Source organism: Mercenaria mercenaria, chromosome 1 (genome assembly GCF_021730395.1).
Source record: "Mercenaria mercenaria strain notata chromosome 1, MADL_Memer_1, whole genome shotgun sequence".
In the NCBI taxonomy this organism is placed as follows: Eukaryota; Metazoa; Mollusca; class Bivalvia; order Venerida; family Veneridae; genus Mercenaria; species Mercenaria mercenaria.
The window spans coordinates 111,471,385-111,483,794 of NC_069361.1; the positions used below are offsets into that span (position 1 = coordinate 111,471,385).

The 12,410-nt window shown below is 34.3% G+C and overlaps 1 protein-coding gene across 2 annotated transcripts in view; it reads right to left on the reverse strand.

Moving 5' to 3' along the window:
• Positions 1–1,754: 1,754 nt before the first annotated feature.
• LOC123526467 (poly [ADP-ribose] polymerase tankyrase-1-like) overlaps positions 1,755–12,410 on the reverse strand; it is a 95,716-nt gene continuing 85,060 nt past the window's right edge. For both annotated transcript variants that reach the window (XM_045305632.2, XM_045305640.2), the window contains exons 2-4: positions 10,028–10,199; positions 9,098–9,275; positions 1,755–8,081 (exon numbers count right to left, since the gene is read on the reverse strand). In XM_045305632.2, the coding sequence (XP_045161567.2) occupies positions 6,889–8,081; positions 9,098–9,275; positions 10,028–10,199 (1,543 nt within the window). In that variant the 3' untranslated portion in view covers positions 1,755–6,888. The remainder of the gene's footprint in view (positions 8,082–9,097; positions 9,276–10,027; positions 10,200–12,410) is intronic.

Genomic DNA, 12,410 nt, shown 5'->3' on the forward strand with positions numbered 1-12,410 from the left:
AACCTTTGACCCTTAGTTGTGACCTTGACCTTGAGCCGGCATGACTGACTCATGGGTTCTGCACATCGTCTTGATGAGGTGATCATTTGACCCAAGTTTGATGAAAATCCTTCAAGGAGTTTAGAAGATATAGAGCGGACACAAAATGGAAGGCTCAAAACCTTTGACCCTAAGTTGTGACCTTGACCTTGAGCCGGCATGGCTGACTCATGGGTTCTGCACATCGTCTTGATGAGGTGATCATTTGACCCAGGTTTTATAAAATTCCTTCAAGGGGTTTATGAGATATAAAGCGGACACAAAATTGCAGGCTCAAACCTTTGACCTTGAGTTGTGACCTTGACCTTGAACCGACAAGGCTGACTCATGGGTTCTGCACATCGTCTTGATGAGGTGATCATTTGACCCAAGTTTCATGAAAATCCTTCAAGGGGTTTAGGAGATATGGACCGGACACGATTTTGTTACGGACGGAAGGACGGACGGACGGAAGGAGACCATTCTTATAATCCCTCCGCCACGGCGGGGTATTAATGAGACAACTGTTCTTCAACAACTCGACAGTTGTCTCAATGAAATCATAAAATGGAAGACAACCTTCAAACTGAAAATGAATCAGTCTAAAACTGAAATAATTATGTATGGAACCAGACAACAGTTAGCGAAATTGAACATCACAAGTGTAAACGTTCGTTGGTGTGACGTAAAATGCGTCGATCATATCAGAGACCTGAGTGTAACTATGGCCAATACACTCAACTTTGACCATCACATTCAGAAAAAATGTCAGATAGCTCATGTGCAGCTACGGAAATATCTCACACAAAAGTCAACTGAATCATTAGTGCATGGATTGGTTCATTCTCACATTGAATTCTGCAACAGTTTATTTACAGAAATTCCAGCCTACCAAATCAATAAACTACAGCGAGTCCAAAATCATGACGCTAGAGTAGTCAAGAATGCTTCCTATGAACAACCAAGTGCCGAACTTCTGAAAGAACTACACTGGTTTCCAGTTAAGGCTAGAGTCATGTTCGAAGTCTTAGTAATAGTCTTCCGTGTCATCAATGGTACAGCTCCAGTATATCTGAGGGAAATGTTTGTACCTACTCGTCAACGATACAGACTTCGCTCACAAAGTGACACTAACTTTAACATCCCTCGACGGCGAACAAAATTAGCAGACAGATCTATGGCAGTCGTCTAAGTTCTAGAATCCTGTTCATATTTTGTATGTATATATTTCAAATGTGTGTCATGATGTAAAGCGCAATAGAATATTTTATAATTTTTGCGCTATATAAATGCCATGTATTTGTATTTGTATTTGTGATTTGATAGTTTCTGGTCAAACAAGTTTCATCCCTTTATATCCAAAATATATTTGTTTCACTAAAGGGAGATTATTACCTCTAGGATTTCAAACAAAAATAGACTAAGATGACTTCATGGACAGAAGACTTATAGGTTATTAGTTTCGTATCGAGATATATGCACGAGGTCTGCAGCGGACTTATTGCGCGACTTTAGGAGTGCAATATTCTTCCGCCAAAGAACAAGTGAATAATTCTTGATGCACAGTTAATAGTATTTTTATTACATGCGTATATACACATATCAATATTATATAGATTTTATTAAGTTGTTCAATTGTCGGAATAAAATTAAGAATAATGGAGTAAATAATTTAACGCAAAGGTACACATAAAAATGACGTAAAATATTGATGTTTCCAATTCCATTGTAGCTTAACGGAGAATAAAGTCAAGTATGTAATCAAATGTAATATACTAAGTAAATATCATTCTCTCAGTACTTAGTGAGAAAAATCTTTCAGAATTTTCTTATCGGTTTGTTTCGACCCGACAGAAAAAATAACTACACAATAAACTATACAAAATTTTAATAACGAAACAAAACAATTACAAGGTAGTGTGATCAAATATCAACATTGTGTGGGGAGTATTGCACAAAAGGTATTGCACCAAAAGTCCACTTCAGTGAGATACAACAATAAAAGCAGACGACATCCTTTGAAACAATTATAATCAAAACACTATCAAAGTGACAGTTTTATAGGATGTCAAACGTTATACATTCACAAATAGTATTTTATTTTACAACGTTTCAGAAGATAATATTTTCATTAAAGAAATTTTACTGACGAATATACAGTGATGAATGTTTAGAAGGAATAAAGAACAAAATAAATGTACAAAATATTGTTGTTTCCGGACAGATTTGCAAATAGACTTACGGTCAATATATTAAATCTAAAAATATGCTATAACATTATAAATCATACGTGGTACTAATAAAATAATGTTCTGTAGAAATGTATAAAATTAGCATTTTTTAAAAGTACTTTTGCTAAATTCACACAGTAAAATATTACAGTAGTATTATCTATTTAGTCAGGTTATTATTTGTTGGTATTTGTATGTATGTATTACATCTCAATCATCACATACTCTCATGGTTCTATTTTAGATTAGAAACTTGTCAGACTAAATAAAGACCACATATACTTTATTTCAATGTGAGCATAACTGTATAAACAAGCACCATGAATACAAATTACACGTAGATGAAAGAAGAGAACATGAGATGTTGAGAACGGGTTGTTTTTACAAAGTCTCTTTTCGCAGGATATACTTAATGACAAAAAGAGGGGGGGGGGGGGGGGGAGTTATTGTATTTCAAGAATTAGCGTTTGAAGTTTGAATAGTTTTAACATGTTTTACATCGATAACAAAAAGGTTAACGACAACATTTAGGGAACTAAGTTAGTTGACTGCTTCTCTGTTTTTAACAGCAGTCAAGCTGCCTTAATAAGGGCCAATTAATTAAGATAACATTTCTTCATATATGCACACCACATATGACAGAGTTTTAATTAAATCCATATTAATTGTATAGTTCACAAATAAATACATCAAATTTGCAAATTTGCATCAGTAGATTGTAGCATTCAAATCGAAATAAAAGATGCACACTATTTCTAAGGACAAACATCTGCCATTTCTTCCAGACCTTATTAATTTCCGTTCTCATTTTAAAAATGATAAAAAATGTTTTTAAAGAAGTGTACATATTGTTATTATTCATATAATGATATAAATTATTACATAGTAGCTATTAATGCCGGCAGAATAAGCCTAGATATGTACAACTAAGCTTGGCAATGATCACTTTTATGGTGACTAGTGAATTCCTCTTTGTAGTGTCGGAGCAATTGCGCGGACAAGTTAAACTACGAAATAGCAAGGACCATAACTCCACTGAAACTCGCTGAACCGGAATATGCCGAAAATATACACAATTAGCATTGGCACTGATCATTCATGTAAGGTTTGATTGAAATCATCCATATGATATGAACCGCGCCATGAGAAAACCAACATAGTGGCTTTGCGCGGATGCGCAGGCTGGTCTGGATCCATGCTGGTCGCAAACCCACTATGTTGGTTTTCTCATGGCACGGCTCATATAAGAAAAGTGGCAAAAAAGGTTATAGAATTTGACGAATCAACCATAATTCCACCAAAATGGAATCTGTCGACGATTTGCACAGCTAATGGCTTTGCTACTGTAACTTATGAAGTTTGGTGTAAATCCTCCTAGTGGTGTCGGAGGAGTCGCGTAGACTAATTTTGTGACATACAGACAATAAATCAATATGGCTCTCCCATTACATGATGGCTAATATCAAGAGCAATAAAACTATCAATTCCAGTACACTTAGTTTGTCTGGAATCCTTATGACGTAATACAAATGCACAATAACTGAAATAGATCAAATATATATCAAACATAATTTAAAGGAACACATTTTATGTAGATAACAAGTCTGGATCGTAATAACATAGTTTTGTAGCACTATATAAACATAAAATTAAATGTACAAAAATGAAAATACAACTTTTTTCATCAATGTAACATCCGTTAACAAGACAAACAACTTAGAACTGCAGTGTCAGCACCGCTTTTATGATATCTTAAAGATAAACGAGATGTGTTACTTCAACTGATACAAGAAAAGCGTTAATTCAATGAAACATTGATTTGTAAACCCAGTAAATTATATAAACGTAAGTTCAAAATTTAAAGGAACATGCAACATTTAAAACATTAAGTTTTGGTAACGCATTAGAAAAATGAAAATTGAAATACGATAAAAAAGAAGATATAAGCATTCAAATACTTTCCATGTAATGAAGCGACAGCCATTTTTGAAAAAGTGACGTCATCGCTCTTTCTTTATAAGGGCATTACCATATATAGTGAACGCCATGAATAACACCTAAGTCAATGGTATTTTAAAGGTCGTTTTGTATGACAAACCATTGTTAAATTTTAAATGTGTATTCCTTAAAATCAACATCAACGTTTCTTAAAAAACATGTTGCCTTAAAAATCGTAAATATGGTACTGCTTATAGAAGAAAATACCAAATTTCATTTTACTAAACAGATACAATTCAAATGGATGTATCATTGTGTTTAAAATTTCTTTGAAGTTTTAATATTTCATCAAGTTCTGTCTAAATGGAAATATTGTAAAATGTTGCATATTCCCCTTTACCAAAAATGTGTATCTATGGAAACATTAAATCTGTCGAACAAACTACTCAATTCTTTATCATATTTGGTATGTGCTCTTGTGCAACAATAACAAAAACGAGATAACCAAAAAATACTCTATTTACAATATTAAGCATATTTTGAAACACTGGTTTTGCAATAACATGGATACCTTGCAAAAATCATAAGTTTGTATAAAGGCCACACTTACAATAAATAATTTAGGGGACTTCATCAAAAGTTATATGATCGAGCATTTTCAAATAATTTCTTGCGAGCTTTCTGTGTTTTGGCCTCGTTCATCAGGCCCTTCATGTTGCTGTGCCCAATGCAAAGACATTGAGTACACGAGCATAGACGCATATGGTTCGTTAGGTTTTTTTTTCATTTGTATTTACATGACCATTCCTGTGTTTTAGGCTTTGCGCACAACTGTTCTGCCTTGTCCATGTAATATGTGTATGTTTAATGCATATACTCAACCATGCTTGTACTAATTTTGAATTTCAGTCATGTACTCATCCGTAGATTTTCTTCATTTGCACTACTGAGGCGTTTTAATCATGTATTCATCCATGAGACAGTATTTTACTCACAGAGTTACAGTTATTGTATTGCTCTAGAGTTTCAGATATTTACTCATCCATCCAGGCACTGCTGTGTAACTGCTGTATAATTTCAATCATTTACTCATCCATTCATGTACTGCTGTAGTGTACCTGTCATTTACTCATCTATGAATGCTGTGTTGTATAACCGTTGTATAACTGTTGGATAACTGTTGTATAATTTTAGTCATTTACTCATCTATTTATGTACTGCTGTAGTGTACCAGTCATTTACTCAGCCATGCTTACACTGTTTGACAGTTTGTCATTTACTAATCCATGCATGCACTGCCGAAGAGTATCGTCGTGATAGAGATGCGTTCCTGGAACGTAGGTGTTGTTTAGATCGCTGTCCTTTTTAATTTGTATGTTACTGATTGACCATACCACTGAACTTGTTATGTACCGTAATCGACTTTCGATCGAAAATATACACAATTCTTATTTAACTTATTTCTTCCACTACATAACTAACACGAAAGCGAAATTGAGCTATATAACACGGCAAATTACTGTCGATGTCCGTACTTTCTTCCCCGCACATGAAACTGACTTACATTCTCCAATAGTGTGCATTGTTCAAGCAAGCCGGAAACGAACTCTAACAAAGTACAACAGATTTTATGCTCTGAAGCTCTTTGGACATTCCAAACATATCCTATAGATATAGACCAGAGATGTATGTAATATGGAGTTCAGTAATCGAATGATCTATATTTAAATGTACCCATTAAATGAATATAGTTTAAATGAAATTATATGTCAAATATTTTTAATTTTGTGATAAAAATAAAAATTATTTAATATTTGGATATGGTATCATAGCTACAATAATTTGTGCTATATGACCAGTCTACATTCAATAACAAATTTTTCCGGAAAAAAAGTTAAAATTTGAAGAAAAATGTCATGAAAATCTCCTTCTGATGTCATGAAATACATCATTTATTAAATAATTACCAGTAATTTTCAAAGCTATTTTCCCTTTATGCGTCGGATCTCAGGCAATAACTTTGACTATTAACGAGCAAGCAATTCATTAAGTATAAACCGTAACACATACTCCAGACAGTGCATTTAAACATATGCCCAAAAATTAAATACGAAGTATATTACATTTTTTAATGCTATACTTTTTCTTGTGTGATAATCTAAGAAAGGCTTTGTTAATATTTTGTTGATATGTTACTCGTTGTAGGGAATTATTGAGCTTGACAAAAATGTTCAAACATACAGAAACTGAAAATGAACGCGTTCAAGTATATATAAACGATACATTATAAATTCCGCTGAATTCTCTGAGTGTACTGATACTTTTACAGGGGGGGTTTCATGCTTAAGTACACATAAGCGATTCAAGTTCCTTTAAACATATCGCAGCTGTTCAATTCCTATTTTGAAACTGAATGTCTTTGTACAGTAAAGTTTATGTCACATATATGCCAATTTAATTAAGAAATTCGAGGTCCTGTCTTCAAGTCCAAATTTACACTATGAAGGTTGATATACTATTTATAAAAACGTTAAATCCACATAATAAACTTACTTTACTAGGCAGTTAGAAGTTTTCAAGTTGTTTTAACACATAATTCAATCAACATCTGGATATACCAAAACATTCCAGACTTTTCATTGGCACTTTGCTTGCAACACTTTGTTTATTTTTACATCAGTCCCAGTGAGGTTCAATATTACTATTGAAAAATGGGACCGTCTTCGTTCATAGAAGTTTCACTGTCCGAAACAGAACCCCGATTGCGTTCAAACTTTAATGGCATCAGATTCTTTTCAGAACCGTCATCTGACCTTTCATCGCCAACAGGGGACCAGTAAACTTTGTTTCGGATACTGTCTGCATGAAGCTGAATGCTTTGTCGTCTGCCATCGCCCAGTTCGATGCTCGCTATTAGTTTTTCCGGAAGGACATCTAGTGACTGTTTCCTTTCGCCATTCCCACTGTCACAACGGGACACCATAGGCGTATGTTCAATTTCAGGAAGGGATAGACGCTTTGATTCTTTGTTCCCTTTCTCCTGTATTTTCTCCATCGACCTTGTTTTAGATTTTCCCTCAGACGATTTAGACTTGTTTGTAAATTTATTTTTAAGTCTCTGTTCAAGATGAATTCTTGGATCGTGTTGTAATATAGTTATTTCGGTTTCTGCGTCACAGTTTGCAGTGTCTGCTACAGTAATTAGAGTTGCTTTTTCGTCTGCGTCGTCATTTTCAATAACATCATGTTTGTCCCCTTCAGTATCGTCTGCTTCGTCGGTTTGAGTCTGAGTTGAAGATGTCTTTAGTTTCGGTCGACTGTTTTCACGATATGGGTAAATTTTATAATGTTTTTGGGCAAAGTCAAGATCAATGTCATTATATCGGTCATTATATCTGTTGAGATATCTTGAAATAGACTCATTCGAGATATCGGTCCCCGTCGTCGCGTCAGTCAAGTCGTCGTCATCTTCGATCTTTCCGAGTTGGAAGCGATTTAAATGATAGTCTATCTCTCCGTACGTTGGGGCTGCCTGAGCATGTTTCTTTGGAGCCGAGCAAATTGCCGCTATATTAGCTAATTTTACGAATCTTGATCTACCTCTCCCATCCTGTCGAACAGGCTTGATATCTTGTAATGTAAAGCCTTTCTTTGCAAGCCACTCCTCCACAGATAAACCATACTTTATGTCTCGATGTTGAGTACTTGCTTTGCCTTGCCCGACCAAAATCTGTGCGCATGTAATATTTCCGTGCTTTGCAGCCATAAGCAGAGCCGTGAAACCCTCGTCGTTTATTGCTTCTATATTTAGACCAAGTCGCCGGAAGTGACGTATGAGAATATCGCAGGCGATGTCATTTCCAACCATTGCGCTATAAATCAGAGGCGTGTTTCCTGCAAATTGAAATGTAACACTTCAATAAGAACTGATTACGTGCTTTTAGTGAGATTAATTTTCTATGTATTCTACCCATTCTTGATTGCATATTCTCTCAATCTGATCAGATTGAATTAATGCAAAGTATATCAGTTTCAACCATTCGACAATGAGTTCGTAATAAATTGAATTGCCGTTGCCACTTCCTTAATCGAAATCGTACAAATCAGCTTAATATGAGATTGCAAGTTTGACGTCAGCAAATTAGACATAAAGGACATTTTTATTGTATCAGAAAATAATTTATCAAATTATCACACTTTAGGATAGAAATAATATGATTCTATATTAAGAAATGTAGTAGCCTATCGCATTTGAAGGTAATGTCATAGTTTGTGGCTTTACCTCTATCATACTGTATATATAGCATATACATGGAAAATGCTCGTCTTCACTTTATTTACTTTTACATAGACATTTTGTTAAAGACTTTTTCTAATGTTTTGTGTGTAAATTAATTAAGAAATAAAATATTTCTTTTTCGGTGTTCATGCAAAATGAACGACAGAATAGGATCGGCAAATCCATGAATCGCGCTAGCGATTCGTGTTTGATTTGCCGATTCTATTCTGTCGTTCATTTTGCATGAACACCGAAAAAAGTTTCATTTCTTATATTTACATTATATTTCCTTTCCATTTACAAACAAGATTAAATTATAAACTGCATTTTGTTGCATTTAACATAAAATAATTAAAACTGCGTTCACCTTACTGACCAAAACATGGTTGCAAAGGAAACTCTATTTTCAACTACACTTATAAAAGACAATTCTTCGGCAGACAAAAGTGTTTTTATTTCTGTGTCAAATAACATGTTAAATCCTTAGTAATCAACCCTCAATATTTTCCCAGGTTTTGATATGTGCGATATAGAACTTATCTTTATAACAATAATGTATGGTCAACGTACGCATTTGTAGTACAAACGATCAATAACAATATTTATATTTCACATTTGAGGACACACCTACCATTTGTATCAGTAATATCAGGATCTACATTGTGTTCTTTGATTAGGATTCGGAGTATATCATTGCACCGTCTCTCACAGACGTAACTGAGTGCCGTTCTTCCACAGTCATCTGTTGCGTTGACGTCAGCACCGTGACGTAATAATAATCTTACAGTATTGTCCCTCGCACCTTCTTCCTAGATTAATTGAAAAAACCAACATCAATTATATCTATATTTTCTCTTGACGATATTTCATACAAAACGGGAGTGTTTCTGTTTTATATCATCTAAACTTATCTTAGATATTTTTCAATCAAATACTCAAAATCTTACATCACGTTGTAACTGTACCTCTATGAATTTAATCTACGTTACTAAAGGCAGTCTGGCTTTCAGTGTTTTCATATTTTTTGTTCTATTTTGGCTTACACATCATGTTCAGTGTAGAAGCAATATTCAACATTGATTAATTGTTACTCTTCTGATTTGAGGTTTCATAAGAAGGCAATTGCCCTGACATAGAAGGTGATATGGCATATATACAGCATTGTTTCGTTTCGTTACGCTTTATGCCATACTCAAACCTAATGCGACATCGCAACAACATTTCAATTAAGATAACAACAATACCATTGATAAAACATCTTACGTCCACAAAACAGTTAAACGGTTTTCTCAAACATTCATAAAATAGTATAATCTAGATACTGAACTCTTCCTGACACGGCAACATCTCCTAGCACCACTGTTTCAGCAATATTAATGTTGACTCTTACAATAAATCAAGGTAGAAAATATGACATAACACAAAGAATACATAAAATATTCAAACATAACATTTAATGGGTAAGATTTATTTAACGCGATATTTTTGCCCCAAAGAAAAGAGGCGGTTAGCCGTGACATCTACTCGAGGATGACTTTGATAACTTTATTAATATTATTACCTTGGTGTAGCAGCATGCCATAAGTGGTGTCTTTCCATGCAGATCACGTGAGTTGACAATGTCCACCGAGGAAGCATCCAGAATGAACCGCACGAGGTGGTTCTTGCCATGACGCACGGCGTCAAATAATACTCTGGCGTCTGTGGTAACATCAACTCCTGTGTCACCATAACTGAAAATATAAAAAATGACAAACTGAATGCTGTAAAAAAAGCTTTGGCTATCTTAGGTACATACCGAAACCATGCCTGCATGGAATAGTTTACCAATGGATGCGTATGAGGGATTCTGTACAAACTTATGATGAGTATACACTTCGAAAATAAATCAGAGTCACTAACTCAGTTTCTAAATTTTTCTGTCTGTGTGTGTTTTTTTTACTGTGTTACTTACAGAAGCCTTTAAGGGCAATTTGGACTAAATAATTTCTACTACGAACAGTGGGCCAAAAACTTTTGACTAAAAACATACAAGTAAAGGCTGATATGCAAAAATACCTGCATAGTGATAGGGCCCTTCTTTTTTGTTTCGTTTTACGGAGGATGTTTGAAAGGAAACACAACCGATCTTTACATTTATTCACTGTTAGTTCGATAAAGGATTGGAAAACATTTCTACTCAGTACAAATTTCATCTAAATATTTTGACAAGTAACTTTGCTGTGGAAGTTATATTAGGGTACTGTCATAATCATTGTCATAATTATACGAATTGTTTGTTAGTAGTGAAAATTAAGTTTAAAATACTCATGCTTACATTACTGAAATACAAGTTAACATCCCAAAAGACAAACATACTGCTTCGTCACTGCCGTCAGTGTCAAGAATATTGAAAGAGAATAGAACCTTTCTTTGTAAACACATTTTAGTTTAATAATTGTGTTTCTGAACATGCATCTGTTTGGATATACATAGAAATAAATTGTCTTTCATGGCTACATTTAATGCGAATAGTAGAAGGCATAATGGCGGATTCAAACAGTCCTCAGTTTTTTAAATTTTGTTTTGCTCTGTACAGCTATTTTCCTTATTTTCTTTGCATTTTTTTGCTGAACTCACATGACAGATCTATGCTCGACATGTAGGTGGCATTTTTATAATGAAATGATAACATGACTGAACTTGTCATGGAAATTTAGATCATACACCACCACTACAATGTTGGTCTCATTTTAACTGATTTTACAGTTTGTGTGTTTGACTGAAAATATTTTTCTTCCATCAAATATGACCCCAAATTTTCTTTTGTTTTTCCTTCAACACTGACAATATTTTTCAAGAAAATGTGAGTTACAGACACTTAAAATGGTCCTGATGTGTGCTGCAGCCAGTGGAATTATATCAATTTTATATAGAATAAAGAAGAACAGCTATTAAGTGTGTTGTAACCTAGAACAGTTTAGTAAAGTGTAAAGTGTTTGTCAGAAAATTAATGTCGTTTTAATGCATCTGATAAACATACTGTGAACTCCAGTCTTTTAATGTCATTTTAATCACTATAAAAGGTTTGAAATCGCGAAAGAGTATTCCCCCGTTTTGTGACCTAATCTTGAAATTACATTGGATTAGATGATACATGGAGGAAAAGATGCAAAACATATGCAGTTATCAGTGCTTTACGGACTGTTTAAAATTACATTTTCGGAGATAGATAATAACGATTTTATAAATGTGCACTAGAGTATTTTATCATAAAACTGCCTATTTGCTTGGAGATATGACTCTTACAAGTGGTCTTGTACAAACTGTTTTTAGAACATATTCCGTTGCAGAACGTAAGTATCGTAAATATAGTGATAAGTGAAAAACAAGAAAATTAACTAAAGTATGAGGACACCTTTCCAGTTAGCTCACAAGAGAAGGAATCAAGAAAAACAAGAGGTCGGAACAAACTTGGCAAGATAGATACTCAAACATTATATCTATGACTTACAAGAGGCAATAAATGCGGCAATCTAAATGCACTCTCTATGAGCAAAACGTCGGGAAAATACCACTTTCCAAGTTATGTGGCAAAGCAGTGCGCATGACATTGCTCGAGTAAAACTGGTCTAATTTGTGCCACACTCGTGAAAATGATGAATCTGATGTTCATTTGGTGAAAGCTACTTCGAATTTACACTGCAAACGAATACATTTATAAACTGAAATAAAACAAAATTATACTTTACAGAGGTCCCTGTGTCAAAACCTACTCAAATCTACTGACGTCATTCTTTCATCATTATCTTATAATAGAACATCATACATTTCCGTTTTCTAAGAGCGAGTGACAGCACATGTCAAAGCACGCCGAAGTCAATACACATGCTACTTTGTGATTAACTAATAAAGAAGAATACTACAATCATGTTCCTGAGCCCGAAGCTAACGTACATTATAAA